The following is a 21,160-nucleotide window of genomic DNA, read 5'->3' on the forward strand; positions in this document are numbered from 1 at the left end:
AGTTCAAAGTCCATTTTGTTTGAATAAAGTCTCATTCCAAATTGCAAAGTAAGTGAAAGCCATGAAATGATAATATATAGTTCTACACTTCTACTCATATTTCTCTAGCTTTATACAGTAGAACTTATGTGTGACATTACAAAACTTATATTTTGGCCACGAGTGCACAAACTTGCATAAGGATTGCACAAATTGGCATCATCAAATCTTATTTATGGTCCCTTCTAGTGCTAATAAGTAGTTTGGCTTTTTAGTTTTTGCTTGTTTGTTTGTTTCTGTTTTTTCTTTGTTACTAGTTGTTTTAATTTGTTTGCTTTGGGGCTTTGCCCTTCTCTTTCACCCAAAAAAAAATGTAACGATATTGTGCAAAGCTAAGGAGAGGTGTGTCTAAAGTGAGATCGTTATCAAATACGACACATTTCCTAATAAAATAGAGTCCTTGAGTTTGTTGAGTGGTATTAGTATTAAAATAATTTTTGTAGAATCAAAATTGTCATATTTTTAAAGACATTCAATTTGTTGGATTTAAAAAATAGATATCTGTAAAGTCAAAACACAACATTGCACTCTTAAACACACTACAATAATAATAATAAAAAATATAAATGTTTTATTATATTAGGATAACATCCCATTTATTTATAAGGGAGTATTATTGTAGTACTCCAGAGTACATTTTTAGATAGATTTAAAGAGTATTCTATAAATCAAGGGCAAAATGTAACCCTGTAATTGGTACCAGAAGGGCAAGTATAAAGGCTAGTAGCATCATCCTTAGGATAACTATAAGCATCTAGACACCTACTCTTGAAATAGCGAGAGTAATTTGTTGGAGGGCAGTTATCCCTATAATTATTTATACAACAATATTTATCATCTCTGAGCGCCGTGCACGGGTTGTTACACCCTCCTGAGGACTTAAGCTCGGCAGGGCACGGGCCGATAAGATCAGCCGTGCAAGAGGGTCCTCTGCTACACCCGCTTACAGGCAAGAAACTCATTGGCACATTGAACCCATCAACCAAAGAGATGTCAAAGAAATCCAAGTTGTTATATTGTCTTAGGGCATACTCAGCTAAAGAGTTAGGGGGTGTCCCATAATTTGTGCATTGGAGTACCCCACCACAGTCTCCTGTGATGCACCTAAGCCCATTTGACCCATTGGGTGTGCACCCAGTACGGGGCCAAATGCGACCACGATCTTGTCCAGGGTTGGCTGTGATAGTCCATGTTTCACCGGTATTCAAACGTCGGCCACCACCGGGTACTGCGGCTGCCCAAATAGTGTAGGGCAGTTGTTTCTTATTGTAAAAGTGGCTGCATTGGTGGGAGTAGAGATTAGGGAAGCAAAAACTATGAAGAGGCAGAAAATAAAGACAGATTTAAAGGAGATCATGTTGGAAAAATTAATTTAAAAGAAAAATATTTGGAATTTGTATTTGTTGATTGTTTGTGTACTTAGCTGAGCTTGTTTGAGTTTATATAGGAAAGTAAGGGAAGAAAAGTCAAAAATGATGATAATATCCAAGGAAAATGATGGAGTCCTACGTAGAAAATAGAAATACCAGGACATTTTCTTTCACCAAACTTACCAGTTTAAGCTAATTTCATGTGTAATAACTATTTCAGTGCTCCGCACTAAACAATAATTCATGTACATTATTGAACTATAAATGTCACTGCATATACAAAATAAAAGAACGAGTATAGCTGTTAGAACGAAATTAAAATATAACGTCCAACATTTTAATAGTATAATTATATAAACAAAGTGAAGGCTAAATTAAAGGTTTTAAGACTTTTAACAACATACGGAGTATAAATTATAATACTCTCTCCGTTTCATAATCTTAGTCCTATAATATATAGAATCAATCATATAAAATAAGAAAAGAATAATATTTGAAATCTAACATTAAAGTACAAAATAATTCATGATTAGTTTGTCTTATTTAAGCTTTGTGATTTATTTTTGGGAAAGCATAAGTCATAATTGCATAATTTAAGGTAGAGATTTCCTTACTTAAAGTCATGTCATCAATCCACAACCAATTAATTCCAAAAAAAATTTAGTTAAAAAAGAAACATATTCAATATAAGTAGATCTTTTTTAAACGCCTAAAATAATATATGAGATTAACATTATGACACTTTGAAGCTAATTGTCGGCATATTGATCGACTTGATGCACCCACCAGACCACCAGTATAACAGTATTGTAAGGGTCTAAGCTAAGGACTCAAGCGATCGTCACAATTTGTACAAGTACTACGTATAGTCGTATACCTGTATACGTACCAACGGTTGCATTCATATTCATTTAATGCATCATCATTTTGTTAAGTCATAATTTTCGGTAGCTTGCACTTAACTAGGGTGTTATAGTCTTATAGAGTCATTATGTCATATGTAGTCCTTAGGGATACGAATAAACATTAAATATTATTTTTATTTGATTTTAGTTTAAGAATGTCTGACAAAATCATATGCAAATCAATGTAATTAATGAACATATTTCACTAATAGTTTTTTCTGTTAGCTTCTTATTCATAGTCCTAAGGGATATATATAGCATTTTCTCTAGATAAATACTCCATGTTAATTATATTTAAGTTATAAATCAGATATGCCATCATCAGTTTGGGTTTATTTATTTATTTATTTTATAATAGAAAGAATGAAGACATAAATAAAATAAAATTAAGTGAATGCATTAAAAATTAAAAGAAATCATTTTTTAATGATAAACTAGGGCTTGTTTATTTAATCAAGTTCGATCTTAAACTCAAAATGAAAACAAGCATCTTCGTGAACAAAGTTCGAACAAGCCAAATTCTTAACGATTAGCTCGTTTCACACTTGAAATAGGTCGAACACTAATAAATATTATCAAGCTTAGGTCGAACAGGCTAAATTTCAGCTCAATTCGAATCATTTACATACAACCCTATAACACATTATATTTAAGGAGGTTTACGGTAAATGAAATCTAGGACGCATTCTCCCTTATATTATTATTTACTAAAGGTGGGTAGCTTTAACAAATTATTGTACATGTTTCGAAATGTTAGGAATCCTTGACATTTTTAAAGAATAAAATATTGCATTAATACTTCAAAGTTGCTTTGCATATTAAACATGCTTATTGCATGCATTACATCATTGCTTGTTCGAACTTTTTTCATTAAAAATTATATTTGGAGGATCTTTTATTTAAATTTAAATTAAAAAATAAAATTAAAAAAAATAAAAAAAAAACCTACAAATTTGTTATTTTTATTTTTGTTTAAAAGTTAGGATCATGAGCAAAGTATTGCATTAAAAAAAGTTTGGTTATGATAATTGTTGCACTTAAAATAACCGGATGTATTATTACCTAAAACTTTATGTGACGATTAAATTGAAATAGAGAGAGTATATATGTTTTTTTTTCTACATGCTATATTTGTTTCAAAAATATTACTCCGTATAAAGTAACATTTAGTTTATTTCATGTTCCTAATCACACTTTTTTTTTTTTTACAAGAATATCCTCATTTGGCCCATTACAACTTATCGAGGCTTACTACTCGTATTAGGTTTCATATCCAATTTCAATAATATTCAACCTCCTCTAATTATAAGTACCATAGAGTTTTTTATTTTTTTGAGGGAAAATACCATAGAGTAATATTTTTTAATTTATACGTACTCAATCAGTATTTTTATGCATACTCAATCAATATTACTGAATATCTCCTAAACTAATAATCCTAGATTCCTAGTTCCATCTCTAACATCCGTAATTAAGTCAATTTATTTGTAACATCCAAACAATAAATTCCTTTCTAAAATCGCTAAACAAAAAGCTACTAGCAGCAAAATCCAAAATTTTCCAACCATGTAACATGCACAAAGTAGCCGTTACCACTTCAAATTAAAACCATAATCCAAAACACCAAATCTTATCAGTCTTATAGACATTAAATATTCTCAATTAAAAGGGCAAGTAAGTTAAAAAAAAAGCTCATTTCTTACTATACTTCAGTAGTGAAGTGAGTTTAAAACAAATAATCCAAAACATACACATCAGACATCACCCACTTTCAATTTAACGGCTACATTTCTACATTCGCCCGCCCTTCCCCCAAAATTTGAATTTCTTTCTTTCTTTGAAAACTGTGCCCTGTTTTCTTTTCTCTCTCATCCAAATTCCTCAAATTTCAAATCTTTTTCTTCTCTACCTCTCTCATTTTGCTCCTCCCACCTACTTTTAATTAAGCCTTTATCTTTTCTTTCTCTTTGATCCTTCAGATTTTTAGTCTAATCTCATCAAAATTATTTGCATAGATTAAAGATGGGATGTTGTTTGAGCAAGAATGATCCATGTTCAAATTCACATTCACAAATCGAACAAACTGATACAAAAAAGAATCTTCCGGTTTCGGTTCCGGTTCCGGTTCCGGTTAAATTAGAGCACCCTAAGAAGCAATTAGCCGGTTTCGAGGCGGCAACCCCGAAACCGGAATGTAGCACAAAAGAAATAGAAAGTGAAGCAAAGGAGATTTTAACAAAGAAGAAGAAGGAGGTTTTTGTAATTCAACACTGAAAAAGTAATGAAAAGAGACCGGAATCAGATGGGTCGGTATCGAATTCAAGCAACCCGAGTAGAGGATCCGGGTCCGAAGAGATTGGTAGGAATATATTAGCAGCTGCTGCAAATGGGCAAGCAGTGAGAACTTCAAGCTGTACAAAGGAAGAAGTTGATGCCATTTTGATTCAGTGTGGTAGGCTTAGTAGGAGTTCATCTGGTAAGGGAAATGGAAATGGGAATGGGAATGGGCATGGAAGGAGGTATTCGGGTTCGAAACGGAGTTTCGATTTCGATAGAGAGAATGATATTGTTGAGGATTCCAAGAGAATAGGAAATGGGAATGGAAACGAGGATGAACTGAATGATGATGATGAACGATTGAGGAGGCGACAATCCCGGGGTTCGAATCGAAGGAGGACTACTCCGAGTAGGAGTAGGGAGAGAGACCAGCAGCAGCAGCAAAGGTCAGGGAGTAAAGAGAGATCACAGAGTAATGGGAGGAGGGTTAGTAGGTCTCCGGGAAGACGATCCGAAAGTCCCATAACTCAAACCCACAATGGTAATAATGGGAATGTTAGGCCTGGGAAATTAGTGTCTGTTCCTGCAACTGTGAGTTCACTGTCTGTTGAAAAGGGTAGTATTGGAAATGGAACTGATGGGAATGTAAAGAGGGTTTTGGTGAAGAGGAATGTGGGTTCGCCGCGGTCTCAGTCCCCTGCTAGAGCTATTTCTCCTGCAAGGGCGAGTTCACCTGTAAGGGGTGGTAATCAAGGGAATGGTGGAGGTCAGCAGCAGCCGGTGTCGGCCCCGTTGAGCCGGAATGGGTCTAGGAAAGCCGAGCATTCGCCGTTTAGGAGAACGCCTTTGAATGATATTGATATTAATTCACTTCCCTTTCATCCGCTTTCTAATAAGAGGCCTGTTAGTAAAGGGAAGGAAATTGAGGAGGATGTTGTGGTTGTTAAGCAGCCTGTTAATTCTGGATTTCAGGTAACTTTTTTGATCTGTTAGCTTCTTTATTGTTCTTAATGTTGTTGATTTCTTATTTTTTGGGAGGTTGTTAGTAAATTGGACATGCTATTCTAGCTAATTTACATGATTAGTTTGCTGCATCTTAACTCAGAAATCAGAATAGGATAAGGATATGGAAATAAGACATGTTTTTTATTTGCTATTTTCTCTTAAATTCAGTGTTTATTTGTTTGTAGTCTTTGCACCTTGCATACCATAACTCTTGAACAAGAATGGCGTTTTTAAATTCGTGTAAAATGATAATCTATATGTAGTGTAGGGGGTGTTTTTCTAAACACAATTGATAGGCATAGGGTAAAAATCAAGCCTTGGAATTGCAATGAGTCAGTGCAGTACTGAGTGACTTGTTTTCGAGTGACCGAGATTGCAAATTAATATTTCTGCTTTTAATTGCATCATGTGTATAAGCTGAGTGTTGCTCCTGTTGTGAATGGTGATGCAGCAGAACAAGTATGCAGAGACAAACAATGTTAAAGCATCTATTCAGGGGACTCATAGAAGAAGCAGAAGCAGAGGGGCTGAAGGATATGAGGTTACAAAAACTAATTACTGCAGAGTGAATGAGCTTCAGACGCCGAATGTTGAGCAAATGATTGAGGATAAGAGGGGGCAATTAGATACAGTTGAGTATGATGCCATGGTGACTCCGGTTGTTGTCTCGGGTGCTGAGACACTGAAGTTGCCACAAACATTAATGAAGCTGCAAGGCGGTCACGAGACCTGGACATCAGTGTTGAGGCTCTTTTAGCCCCTACCCTGGCTACTGACTATAACTCTCTATTGCTTCGAGACATTCAGAATTTCCACCAGAAGAAAAGCTCAAACATGAATGCTAATGCTAATGCAAATGCAAATTTCAGTAGCAGTAATAATGCTGGAAGTTCTAACATGGATGCGAGCAATTCGTACAAACTCCCTCCATGTGTCAGCAAAGCATGTTCAATTGTTGAAGCTGTGGCGGATCTTAACTCCATGACTGGCTCTGATGACAGGCGAAAAAGCCCAAAGGAAACCAACTTCTCTTTCAACAGTAATAAGAAGGTTTTAGAGTCCAAGGACCCCTTTGTTGAATCAGAAGTGAAAGTAAGTGATGATTTGATGGAGCCGAGTTTACACAAGTATGTGACAGTAAGGATGAAGAGTGGAGATTTCAACGACGAGGAGTCTTCTGGTAGCAATGTGGGTGGAAGTCAGCAAAATTGGCTGTCTTCTTCAACTTGGGAGCCAACTTCAGCTGATTCAACAGAATCTTGGACTTCAAAGTCTTACAGCCGAGAAGAGCTGAATCCAGCAAGATTTCAAAGGCTTGATATATCTGAAATTGCCTGTGGAATCAATGAGGAACCTGAGAAGAAATTCAGCAACGAAGGAGCTGCTCGTGTTAGGACAGTTGCCAGTAGAGCTCCTACTGCATCAACATCAAAAGCAGCTGCTGCCTCAATGTAAATTGTTTGTTTTGTGTTTTAGTTTCATTGTAGGGTAAGACTATGTTTGTAAAGTAGTTGCATACTTTGCAACTCGTTTTTCTTTTTCTTTCAGCTTCTTATCAAGATTGTTTAGAGAAATTTTTCTCTACGATATTGCAAATTATGCCTTTCACCGGATTAATTTGAATTTCTCAATGTCATTAATAAATGACCGATAATTACAAGAACAAACAGTTTACAGGATTATGCACATTCTGCCATTAGCTATATATGAGTAATATTGTTAAGATTTCGTAGCAGTATCATGTAGGAAGAATGATTAGTGGGTTTTTGCGTAAAAGCTAGATGATATAATTTCTCGTCACCTGGTCCATTTGATACAGACGCAGACAGCTGCAAAAAATTTACATCTTTTGACAGTATAAAGATGCAATATAAAGATAAAAGGAGTACATAAAGTACTTTAGATAGGTTGAAAAATATGTAGTATGCTGCTAGGGAGATGCAATACATCTGATCAGGTGGCAAAGAAGAGTATGTGTAGATAAAATTGTCGGTTTGAAGTGTTACGAATATATAGAAAGGACAGATTGTTTGGAACAGCTTAACAGTAGGCATGAATTTCATGAAACATCTTGTTGTAAGAAGTTGAGTACTAGAAGCAATATGTTTCATGAGTTTCGGTTATTTTCCATTGAAATCAGCCATATATGAGAAGAGTAACAATTGCATTCTATATTTCAATGCTTAATCATTTATTTAATAAGAATAATACTGTAGGTTAGTGTTTTCTTGATTACAGTTCATTATATACTCTTTTCATCAATAATAAACATTACCCTTCATAAAACATACTCCATAACTGTAGTAGATGTTACTGTGTACATTGTTATGTACAATTTTGGAGATTAAACTTTGTTTACTAATCTCTCTTAGATGTATGCTATTGAAGTACTAAAAAAAAATACCAACCAGTAAGGTTCTGTTTAAACGCATTTTCATAATATTGTATAATCAAAATATATAAAGAGTAATGAATGGTCAAAGTACAACCTCGAAATCTTGTGAATGAAGAGCGTATCCAATATAGTACTGTATTAATAATCTCCTAGCTTGCAGGACTCCAGGAGCTTAAAGATGGTACTTTTCACCTCAAATATTTTTTAATAATTTCATAAAGCCAATCGACTTTAGACACCAAAATCAAGCCGATATATATAAAATCAGCTCTGATTTGATCCTTCTAGTGGTCTAGTCTATGAATTCTCTCCACGCAATTGCAAATTCGGAGCGAAATTTAGGGCCAAGATTGCAACTGCTTAATATGAAATAAATTTTTAACTGAACACAACACCAACCCATTAAATTTTGTGATATTATCAATATTATTAGTGTGACTTATAAGTAACATGGATTATTTTTTTAAAGGTTCATACACTAAAAATATTACTCCGTGTTTGGGTCCAATTTATTTCAATTGGGCCGGTCCATAAATGATTTAATTACAAAACCCAAGGCTAAGGTTCAACTCTCCAAACTATGTCAAGTCAGCTAAGGCCCGGTCAATGTGGCAAGCCCACTTGATTCACGGCCCACTTATCTATTGAGAAAAGGTATAAAAGCCTTCAATCCTCTCTCTCTACATGGATACACATTAAGCCTCAAGCAATTAATATTCTTGCATAACTTTCTCTCTCTAAACATTGTACTGACTTCAGCATCGGAGGGGCTTTCCTCGGCAACACCCCGGGCCAGTTCACGTGTGTCTGCTGCGCAGGAAACCCTCGGCCCAGTCATCACTTGGACCGAGATCAGTTTTCAGCCCACAGAAAAGGACCTTGTCGAAGGTCCCATTGTTTTTACCCGAAATAATTTGGCGCCGTCTGTGGGGAAGACATTCTTCAAAAGTAAGCCAAAAATCAACCAATCTTAGCAAAAATGACTAAGAGTGGTAAAAGTGTCAATAGTACTAAAAAGAACGACCCTTCCTCTTCGAGGAAAGGTCCAATTCTGGTGAGGTGGAATCCACTTGCTCCTTCATCACCGGAACCTTCTTTTTCTTCTTCAAAAACTCCCTCTTCCCCGGAAAGGGCAGCGTCGGAGAGGTCACCATCCCATCTTACTCGCCAGCTGACCAGATCATATCGGTCGAGTCAGTCCATTGCTAAGAGTCCCCCTCGAAGTTTCCATTCTCGGTCTCAGCCGAGAACAACTTCTTAAACGGGACCCTCTACGGAGGAAGTGGCATGAGCCGTCGCGGTCTTCATGGACCTCATGAAGGCCCAAGGAGGCAACTTTCCACCACCTCGTGACCTCTCGCCTCTTTTGCCGAGAAACTTGAGAAGGAGGACCAGCCAAGAGGAAAGTGGACGAGCTCCATTCTTCAAGGAGCTCGGGGACAAATGGGAGGAGGGCACTTGGAGGACTGAACGAGAGAGGAAAAAGAACCCTTAGTTCTTTGAAAATTCTAAAACCCAAAACTCCAAAAGCTACAAAAGCAGCAACACCACCTCCGCATGGCAAGAGACTGCTCGTCGAAACATTCACGAACGTCTCGACTCAAGGGAGATGAGCGTGTGCAGTCGCCTCACCTACCCCGAGGGAACTGAGCCTTGTCCCGAACCGTCCCAGTCGAGGACGAAAACTACTTCAACCTCTCTAAGAGGGAGGAGCGAGGTCCCGTCGGCTGGACATAGGGGAAAGGCCGTGATGGTTCCCACTAGCTCACCCTTCCAAAGCTGGATTTGGGAAGAGCATGTGCCCACAGTTAAAATCCCGGCACACATAACTTATGATGGTACTTTGAATCCGAAGGACCACATTGCCTCTTACGAGGGGCACATGTATCTGAACCCCGGGTCCGAAACGACCTGGTGCAAATATTTCCCGACCACTCTTAAAAGTGTTGCACAAGCGTGGATCACCAATGGAGTAAAGGAAGACTCGATAACCGGTTGGAAAGACCTTTCGAACATGTTCAAGAGCAAGTTTTCTACGGCAAACCGCCGAGAGAAGACAACTGCAAAACTGATGAATCTGCAGCAAGGCAAGGACGAGAGCCTCCGAGACTATCTGACTCGCTTCAGCAACGAGTCGTCCAGAATTACAAGTCTAGACCAAGGGCTTGCCGTTTTCGCACTGCGAAACGGGCTGCAAGCTGGAAAGTTCCTTGACTTCATGGTCATGCATCCCCCGTAGACCTTGGAGGAAGCTCTGGATGCTTCGGATAAATACATCCGAGCCGAAAAATGGAACAAAACCAAATCCCAGTCTCAATCCGGGGCTGGGAAGACTAAGGGACAACAATTTAAAAGCTAGAGCCAGAGGAAAGGGAAGGCAAAAGCCTCAGAACCATTCTTGGCTTCCGAGCTGAAGAAAGAAAAAACCCCATTCGTGGGGAAATACGAATCATACACTCCTCTCGCCCTTCCACGTGCAAAGTTCTACAGCATAACGAAGGACGAGAAGAAGTATAAAAAGCCTAGGCCGCTCCCACCGTGGGATCAGTAGAAAAGCAAGGACCGATGGTGTGAGTTCCATGAATCATCGAGACATCACACCGAGTATTGTATCCAGCTGAGGGATCCGATTGAGTATATGGTCCGAAAAGGTTACCTGAAAAAAAATCTCGCGGATAGCCGCGAATAGAAAAAAGCTGAGAAAGATTCTCGGCAAGAACTGGAATTCCCCCGGAAAAAGAACAAGCTGCAGGACAAAGACAATGACATCCTTGTCAATTCCAGAGAAACAAGCTCTCGAAAAGCGCAAAAACGCCACTTGAGGGGCTTGACCCATCAAGTGAACCATACTGAGTTCCGAGCACCCTAGTCTCCGGTGCCGAACTTTACGTTCACATTCGAAGACTACCGGGAGGTGGCATACCCCCATGATGACCCGCTGGTGATCGTCAAAGGGATCGCAAACCACAACGTCTGACGAACTCTCGTCGACGGCGGAAGTGGTGTGAATATCCTCTTCCGAGAGGCTTACGACCAGCTGAAGTTGAATACCAAGAACCTGACTCCGTTACCCTACCCGGTATCTGGATTCAATGGGTCTGCAACATATCCAGGCAGGAAAATTACCCTTCCCGTCACTATCGGCCGCGTTAAAGCAGCCCAGAATGAACGCAAGCAAACTGTCTCAGATGCACATGATAATCGTCCAAAAAGTGCTGTTGGGTTTGCTGTGTCTGGTTCGGCTCAGGGTCGGACAAATTGGTCCAGTGGTGGAGATGTTCGTATGTGTGACCATTGTGGTAAAAAGGGGCATGTGAAGGAGAAGTGTTTCGACTTACATGGCTGGCCCAATTCCTTCAATTCTGGTGGGCGCGATGGTCAGCGTGGTGGCAGGTCTGGCCATGGGGGTGGCTGCGGTAGTCGTGGTGGTCGTACGGCAGATTCTGGTGGTCGTGGTTTTGCTGCGAATGTGAGTGGTTCTCGACAGTCAGGTGCGCAAGATATTAATGACAATGATCGTGGCTCGGCTCTTACTTTAACTAATGAACAGTGGCAGCAATTTATGAGTGCAATTAAAAGTGCAAAGCCCACTAATTCTTCTTCTGATCAGACTTCTCATGGTATGTATAGTTCGAATGAGTGGATAATTGACACCGGAGCATCAAATCATATGTCGGGTGATTTGAATTTATTTTTTGATTTGTGTGATATTTTATATCCTGTTGGTTTGCCTAACGAAAAAATTACTACGACCACTAAAGAAGGAAAAATAAAATTAAGTGATGGTTTAATTTTAGAAGATGTTTTATTTGTTCCGGAATTAAAATGTAACTTGCTGTCAGTGTCTCAATTATTAGAAAAACAACATTTTATTGTTCTTTTCACTAACAAGCTATGTACTATTCAGGATTGCACTTTGGAGAACCTGATTGGAGTTTCCGGCCGGTTCGTGCTTGTAATTTTCAAGCAAATCTAGTAGAAGTTCTAGATGCAAGTATGTTGTGGCATAGGCGTTTAGATCATCCTTCGATGAAAGTTGTTTTATCTTTACCTGGAGTAGTTAGTAGTAGTAAGAATAAAAGGTGTGGTGTGTTTTATTGTCATATTTGTTTTATGGGTAAACAGCCTCGTAACTCTTTTCCTTTAAGTATGAATAAAGCATGTGGTTTATTTGATTTGATAGATTGTGATATTTGGGGTCCAAGTACGTAGAGTATCATCTAGTTGTAATGCTAAATATTTCCTTACTATCGTTGACAATTTTTCTCGTGCTACTTGGGTTTATTTGATGGTTGGAAAATATGAAGTAGGGAAATTAATTCGTGACTTTTATGGTGTAATCAAAACTCAATTTAATAAAAATATAAAAGTGTTATAGAGTGATAATAGACAAGAGTTCTTGAGTTTGAAACCTTTCTTTGACAAAAAAAGGCAGATTACATCAAACTTTGTGTGTAGATACTGTTGATGATTTAGAGTGCTGTATGGTATGTGCTTGCGCCCATGTTAAGCACGCCCGCGCAAGGTAAGCGCGGCCGCGATGAGAGCGCGCCTAAACCGCACACCTCTCTGGAAATCAGCATTTTGGATGAATGTGGGTGGCGCGCCCGCGCTGCAAGCCGCGTCAAAATCGCGCCCCTCACTGACTTCAAGTTATCTCTTGCAGGTTTTTTAGAAGGCGCGCCCGCGTGGCCATGTGGCGCACCCGCGCCGATTTGTGTCGCGCCCGCGCTGCTTCCTTGTTCTGCGGTTTTTGCTGACGGTTATTTCTCTTAATTAAAGGGATTTTTTGTGAGATCAGAAAAGATATAGAACTTTTTAGATCTTCTCTCCCAAAAAGAATTCTCCACATTTTCTCTCAAACTTCTTGCAAACTTTTGTGAGGAAAATTCTTGAGATTTAGCTATCTTTGTGAATTTTTCATTGTATTTCGATTCTAGTGCTAAGAACGAAATTTGCTGTCAATTGTATCTCAAAGAGGATTTCCAGTTTAACCCTAGCACCGTGTGGGGGAAATAAACCTCTTTAGGAAAGTGTATACACGCCTTTGACAGTGTATCAAGGATTGAGTCTTACGGGACATTATTATTCTCATGATCATGCTCATTGTCATCGGCTTGGAGGAAAGACAAGTTTGATCTTTTCACACTAGTGTAATCTTTGTAAATTTTCTGTGATTTCTTAGAATTTGATAATACTTGATTGAAATACATTGTGTTGTATTTGATATTTACAATTATATTGTAATCATATAATTTAGGTTTTGTTCCCACACTTATTTTAAGTGTTTTCTTCTTTGAAATCACTGTAAACCTAACAGATACCGCTCAACAAAATGGTCGTGTTGAAAGGAAACATAAGCATATTTTAAATGTTGCTCGGGCTTTACGTTTTCAAGCTAAATTACTTAAGTATTTTTGGGGAGAATGTGTTTTGGCTGTGGTCGTTCATCTTATTAATTTGACTCCGACTCCTATTTTAAAGGGCAAGACGCCTCATGAATGTTGGTTCGGTACACCTCCCTTGTATGACAATGTGCATGTTTTTGGTTGTTTGAACTATATGGTGAATAATTCTCGTACTAAGGATAAATTTGACTCTAAGTCTAGGAGGTGTATTTTTGTTGGTTATCCGTATGGTAAAAGAGGTTGGCGGTTTATGATTTGGAGTCTAAGGAATTTATTATAAGTCGTGATGTCAAATTTGTTGAAAACAAATTTCCTTTTATTGAGCAATTTGGTGAGTTAGAAAAGGTGCAGTGGGAAAATTATTTTAGTCAGGTTCGTTTATGGGATGATGAAGATTATGTTAGTGATTTGCATGCCTTTTCACCTACTGCACCTGATGGTAGTAGTGCTTGTGATGTGGATTTAATGCATGAGTTGCATGCTACTGTTGAATCACCTAAAGTCAGTAAAGGTACTCAAACTTTGCATGTGCCTAGTGATGTATTTTTCGGTGATGATATTGCTACTGCCTCCCTTGACTCAAGGGGGAGTACGGGTGCTCATAGTGATGTGGCAGGGGGTATTACTCCCAATAATGGTGAAGTGTTGGATCGTGGTCATCGTGTCAAAATTCCTTCCTCGAAGCTCCGTGGTTATGTGACTAATACAGTTGTTCGTCAAACAATGGACCCCACTCCATCAACTACTGCACCTGCTTCTCAATCACGTTTTTCAGGTAAACAATTTGATATAGCTTGTTATGTTGATTATAACAATTTTTCTATGAGACACAAGTGTTATTTGATAGCAGTTACGAATGAAGGGTAAAGAGCCTTCCTCGTTTAGGGAAGTTGTGAAACATGAAGGGTGGCGTAAGGCGATGAAAGAAGAAATTGGTGCTCTTGAACGAAATGGCACGTGGACATTGGAGGAATTACCTCCAGGTAAGAAGGTTATTGGTAGTGATTGGGTGTATAAAATTAAATATAAATCTACAGGTGAAGTAGAGCAACTTAAAGGTTGTCTTGATAATGAGACTTTTGCCCCTGTGGCAAAAATGGGGACTGTTAGACTTTTTCTTTCGGTTGCAGCTTCTTTAAATTGGAAGTTGCATCAAATGGATGTTCATAATGCCTTTCTTCATGGTGATTTGGAGGAGGAATTATATATGCAGTTACCTCCGGTTTATTATTGTCCTATTCCAGGGAAAGTTTGTAGGTTGCGTAAGTCTCTATATGGTCTGAAACAGGCTCCTCGACAATGGTTTTCTAAATTGTCTAAAGCCTTGAAATCTTATGGTTTCAAGCAATCATATGTAGATTATTCTTTGTTCAGTTATATTCAGGGTACGGTCTCCCTTCATCTTCTTGTGATGTTGATGATCTTAATATTGCTAGCTGGTTCTTCTCATGATGCGATTATTCGTTTTAAAAAATAGTTGAGTACTTGCTTTCATATGAAAGTCCTTGGTGTGTTGAAGTATTTTTTGGGTATTGAAGTTGCTCGTGGTTCGGAAGGTATATTTTTGTCTCAGCGTAAATATGCTTTAGATGTGTTATCTGAGGCAAGAATGTTAGATTGTAAGCTTATTATTAATAATCCTTTGGAGCAGAACCATCGTCTTGCATATGCCGAGGGAGAGCCATTCTCTCAACCTGATCAGTATCGTGGCTTCATTGGGCGAATTGTTTATTTATCTGTAACTCATCCAAAGTTGAGTTACTCTGTTCATACTCTTGTACAGTTTTTGAGTAACCTGCAAGTGCAACATTGGGATGCGGCAATCAGGGTACTTCGCTATATCAAAGGTAGTCCTAGTTAGGGTATATTGTTACGTCCTATGAAGGATGTGTTTGACGGCTTTCTGTGATAGTGATTGGGCAGCGTGTCCTTTGACTAGTCTTTCTTAGTCTGGTTATATGGTTTTTCTTGGTCGTTCCCCTATCTCGTGGAAGACTAAGAAACAACCGATAATATCTCGTTCTTTTGCTGAAGCTGAGTATCGTGCTATGGCAGTTATAACTTGTGAATTAAAGTGGTTGAAATTTTTGTTTTCCTCTCTTGGTATTTTTCATCCTAAGCCTATGAAGTTGTATTGTGACAGTCAATCTGCTCTCCATATTGCTAAAAATCCTGTTTTTCATGATCGTACTAAGCATATAGAGGCAGGTTGTCACTTTGTTCATGATGAGTTGGTGAATGGTAATCTAGCTACTGCGTATGTTCCTACAGGTCATCAGTTAGCAGATATTTTGACGAAGGCACTTGGGAAACGACAGTTTGATTTTCTTCTTAACAATTGGGCATTCGTGATTTACATGTTCCAACTTGAGGAGGAGTGTTAGGACATAATTATGTTGTGAGATATATTTTGTGAATATATTTGATATATCTTGTTAGGAGTTTTTGGCATGTTAGGTTAATGTTGTAAGCCTATATATATGTGTTTAATGGTAAAGGCTCATTAAGCCGTTTTCTCCTAAATTTCTTGTGAGTTTAACAAAAATTGTCATTATGTTGGGAATAATTTGGATTTGTTTGGTTTGGATGATTTGGTAAGTAAGGATAATAAGGAGGCAATTACATTTGGAAATTAGGATTGGAAATATAATTTAGGTTTGGTTGGGAATTATTGGGAAACATTGAGTTTTGATAATGAGGATAATTAGGATTGGGATTGGGATGATTTTCAGTATTCTGCAAATACATTAGAAAATTAGGTTGGGGATTAAAATTTGGGTTAGGTTGGGAATTGTTTGATGTTCTTTGAGGATTTGGTGTGTTTCGAGGATTCGGATTGTTTGTATTCATGTTTAGGGGTTGAAGAATGAAGAGTAAGCTGAAATGAGGAAAATATTTGGAGTGAGCTTGTGAGAATGCGGCAGAATCCAGGGAGTAGAATATCTGATTTAAATAAAAAAGGAAGGTGGATTTTCTTAAAAAGTTATTGAGAATGAGAAAATGTAGCCGTTGTTAAATATGGAAGAGAAATAAAGAGAAATAGGCGAGAAATTGGGGAGACAATAAATCGAGACATAGACTTTTCAAGAGTTTGATAATAATTGCAATATTCAAGATATAAAATTGGAAGGGCTGTAAATACGTTGCATATAAGTTCTTCGAGAACTTTTCTTACATGATTCATAAATAATATTAGATCAATGTCATATATAATTTCATCATAATTATAAACCCGTTGGAATATAAATATGTCTTTCTAATTTTCCATCAAAGTTGTAAATATGCCTTACTATACTTTGAATGAACATTCACATACACCACAATTATTGTATAGAAACCAATGCATGCAATATGAGATATATAAAACATGATAACATATTAAACAAAATATACAATAAGTACTACATCTAACAATTACTGACTTATGCAATGAACAATCCGTTAACCTATGACTCATACATGCATATAAACATACATAGGACTCAAAATAATGCAAGACACTGTACAGTGTGGATTTAAAAATCCATATATCATTGGACTTATGGTCTATGATATACTTATGATTATTATCGTTATGTTGACATCAAAATGAACATATATTTCAGATCCTTTATTCACTAGTCCACTCTATTATGCATATGCATATTATTCATCGGTTCCCTTGTGTATCGGTATCATAATATTCCTTTAACGTACATTTCGCATGCTATTTTACTATGATATCTTGATACATTTCTTATCGGTACCATCACAACTTCCTTACATCATAGGTCATCTATTGTAATAATTTAGATATCTATACCACTTTTAGGGTATTTCATACACTATGGTATTTATATACTATTACGCTATTAGTGTTAACTGCACTATCTTGCCATATATCATATCAATAGAGATATCTTTATTTTGGAAGCGATCATACAACCTACACTTCAGGTGTAGTGATTCAAGTATAATTGGCAAGATTATATCTCAATGTATACACATAATATGACCAAAAAGTATCTTCAACGCTATGCAACATGAGTCATAACTAATTACAAATCAAATCATAAATGTGCAACATATCTTGATAATATATAGGCAAAAGTTGGCATATAACTTTTCAAACTACCTTTATAGGGATCATCAATTATATTTTCCGATTTTTTTCCAACTTTTGCTAATTCTTCTCCCCCTAAGTTGGTAAAATATCTCATTTATAGAGGCGTCTAATTCTATACCAACTTAGTATACAAATTTGCATTAAAATTCTTTTCATCTGGAGGATCACAATCAAAATAATCATCTCAGAAGATTTGCATTAAACAAGTTTTATCTCTTCTAGAAAACAATTTCAATGAAGAATCATTTCTTTAACTTTACATTGCATGGTGTATTTATTGTTACACTTTCCATAATATGTTCTCTTCTGGAAATCAATGTCAATGGGGAGACATGTGTTGTGCAGCTGTACGTTTTTCTTTCTTTTCCAATTTCTTATGTGCTGATATATAATAGCCCCAATTAAAAGAATTATTACACAAGCATAAATCACTTGCTTGGAATTCTACTAGGTAGTGATCTTTGAGATCTTTAGAGATTTAAATAGTGTATTTGGTGAGATTTTGGTCACCTAATAGTTGACAATAACATATTTGTTAATCTGGTGAACTTCTGGTCACCCATTATTCTTTCGTGAAAATAAATCAAAACCTATTAACTCTTGACATTTTCATCAATACAAATTATTATAAATCACTATTCAATAATAGCTCAATCTTAATGTTATGTCTTTCCATTTAATTCATTTCATATATGCAACATTGAGAGAGCGTCATCACATTATCAAATGAAACTTCAAGTTTCCATAACGGGTAATTATTAAACCCGGATGACCTAATTTAATTATCACATCCAGTCAATTCTCTAAATTTGAACTCTGGTCAGTATTCCAACCCTAGTGATCACTTTATTAAAATTACTTTATGCATGACCATGAATATGATGTGATATTAGAACACCAACATGTGTTTCTTTATATAATTGGCAAGACAATCAACTAATACTTGATCCAAAATTTTATACTCTGCTGGAGCTTTGACTATAATCTTGATACATGCTAAGCTTGTTGGACATTCTATACTCTTCTAGAGTACTCTATATAATCATGGTACATATCCATTTAACTAAATATAATCTCTTATAAAGATCTATCAAAATGCATTACTTCCTCAAATTTGCTATTGTCAATAATTGCTCTTTTCCTGTTAGAAGATTCTTATCTTTGAAATCTATTGGGCTCGGCTACGGCTACCACGCTTTAGGCGTACTTTAGGTTCATCAGTAATTGATGTTGTCCTTCTGGGACATCAATTTTAATTAGAGCATTTACAATTAGTATATAGCTAATGACATCTATTCATATCCATCTTCAGGATGGTATCATTTTGAAATATATTAATTAACATGTAGCCACTTTTATTAAATAAAATGTTAATATTTAAGTTAATGTATGTACCAAACTGACCATCAATATATTTTTTATTATTTATGTGCAAGGATTATATAAAATAATGAAATAAATACTATCTCCCCCTAATCCTTGCATGTGGGGGCATTAAATTAATCCAACTACCTTTAAATCTCCTGCACCTTTTAAGCCATAAATTCTTTTATCAATGCATATATCAAGAAAAGTAAAATGATTCTTATAAAACTCATATTCGTTCCTCTTGCCCAATTATATGAATCTTTATACTAAAAATTCTCAAATTAATATTTCTAATAGAAGTAAAGGAACTAAAATAAGATTCACTAAACCAAATAACTTAAATTAATAAAGGACTGATAATAATAATAATGAAATATCCGAAAACATAAAAATATCCAAAAACATAAAATTGTCCAAAACCAAATGTCCCATAAAGCATAAAATCATAGTACTAAGATAAAATTCTATAATAAATGCAAGCTAATTAATAGAGTTTATTCGCCAATGGATCATAATTTATTCAATTATTTTCTTCAGGATTAGGAAAGAAATCAGCTGCTTCTAGGTGAGTGGTATCACTGTTATTAAAATCACCTTCGCCATCCTCGTACACCAAATTTGTTTCCACTTTCTTTCCTTTCTGTTTGATTGATTGTTGATAGAGGTCTACTAGATGTTTTGGTGTGCGACACACACGAGACTAATGGCCTTTTCCTCCACAACGGTAGCATATATTTTCATTTTTATCCTTCTCATTCTTATTTCCATCTTTATTGTCCCACTTCTGGTGAGAGTATGAGTTCCTAAAATGACCACCTCGACCACGATCATGTCCACGTCCACGGTCGCGACCACGACCTTGACCACGATTGCTGGCGTGATCTCTAGCCTTTTGCTCTTTCCCACTATGGGATGTCGCATTCGCTTCAGGGAATGGAGTAGAGCCAGTTAGGCGTGATTCATGATTTTTCATTAATAATTCATTATTTTGCTCAGCCACAAGGAGACAAGATATTAATTCAGAAAATTTTGTAAAACCCTTTTCACGGTATTGTGTCTGCAGGACAACATTGTTTGCATGAAAAGTAGAGTATGTTTTTTCTAACATTTCTGCATCCGTGATTTTCTCTCCACATAATTTCAATTGTGATGTAATTCTAAACATGGCTGAGTTGTATTCACTCACAGTCTTAAAGTCTTGTAATCTTAAATGTTACCGGTCATAACGAGCTTTTGGTAATATCACAGATTTGTGGTGGTCATACCTTTCCTTTAGATTACTCCAAAGGACTTGTGGGTCTTTAACAGTCAAGTACTCAGTCTTAAGGCCTTCATGAAGGTGATGGCAAAGGAATATCATAGCTTTAGCCTTATCTTGGCTTGTTGCAGTGTTGTTTTCTTTAATAGTATCACCAAGTCCCTTTGCATCTAAATGTATTTCAACATCTAACACCCAAGACAGATAGTTGTTTTCAGTAATATCAAGAGCAACAAATTCGAATTTTGCAAGGTTTGACATGATTCACTGATATATAAAACAATATTATAAATTAGGAACTAAGGTGGTATAATAAATATATATATTCCAAATTTCAAATGAGGCGACTAATTTCAAGTAATTAATTATAACAAGATTTGCGTATTGAACCTTGAGAAGGTTATTGTTCATTACACCACAATTAAGTCCACTAATCAATGATCATAACAAAACATAAACTTTAATAAATAAATTTTTTTTATTTATTAAACCTTAATAGGTTCCAACTTCCAAAATCCAAACCCATTAACATACGAATTGCATATTTGCATACAATTATCTAAAGACCAAAAGTAACTCAACAAATTTCACTAGTTTCAATGATTAATGGATACGAGAAAGAAATAAACCAAAAAATATCAATAAGCAAACCCACTTCAGCAAATGCAATTAACCACTAATCTTGCAAAACCCAGTTGCTCAAATCCACAAATGCACATGATTTCTAAGTTTCCTTAATCAATTACAGCAAAACTACTAATTTTAAGGGTTTGGTCAAACACCCAGAAACTAAGATCTTGATTTCTAGCTACCAAAGTATCTGATTCGATTGATTAAGCAATGGTCAAACATCAGGTATCTTACTAAATACAGTAAATTTGAAGATAAATTTAGAGTAAAAACTGACCTTAAACAATCAATATGAATTCAATACATCATAATTTATTATCAAGAATTCAAGATATAAATCTGTAAACAAATTAACAAAACAAATAGTATGTAAAATATAAGAAATTAAGAAGTAAAAATT

At 36.4% G+C, this 21,160-nt stretch overlaps 2 protein-coding genes and 1 pseudogene across 2 annotated transcripts; 1 reads left to right on the forward strand and 2 right to left on the reverse strand.

The window, feature by feature from the left end:
- Positions 1 to 707: 707 nt before the first annotated feature.
- LOC110719275 (alpha-amylase/trypsin inhibitor-like) lies at positions 708 to 1,484 on the reverse strand. The gene is given in 2 exon segments (XM_021898164.1): positions 708 to 1,291; positions 1,294 to 1,484. Coding segments are annotated over 2 exon segments (687 nt in total). The 5' UTR covers positions 1,397 to 1,484.
- A 2,239-nt stretch (positions 1,485 to 3,723) lies between these two features.
- LOC110719479 lies at positions 3,724 to 7,572 on the forward strand (annotated as a pseudogene).
- A 12,000-nt stretch (positions 7,573 to 19,572) lies between these two features.
- LOC110719176 lies at positions 19,573 to 20,391 on the reverse strand. The gene is made up of 2 exons (XM_021898080.1): positions 20,138 to 20,391; positions 19,573 to 20,029 (listed from the first exon to the last, which is right to left on the reverse strand). Exons 1-2 carry the CDS (start codon positions 20,389 to 20,391, stop codon positions 19,573 to 19,575), a joined length of 711 nt encoding a protein of 236 aa, XP_021753772.1.
- Positions 20,392 to 21,160: the final 769 nt, after the last annotated feature.

This window comes from Chenopodium quinoa, unplaced genomic scaffold (assembly GCF_001683475.1).
Source record: "Chenopodium quinoa cultivar QQ74 unplaced genomic scaffold, ASM168347v1, whole genome shotgun sequence".
Classification (NCBI taxonomy): Eukaryota; Viridiplantae; Streptophyta; class Magnoliopsida; order Caryophyllales; family Amaranthaceae; genus Chenopodium; species Chenopodium quinoa.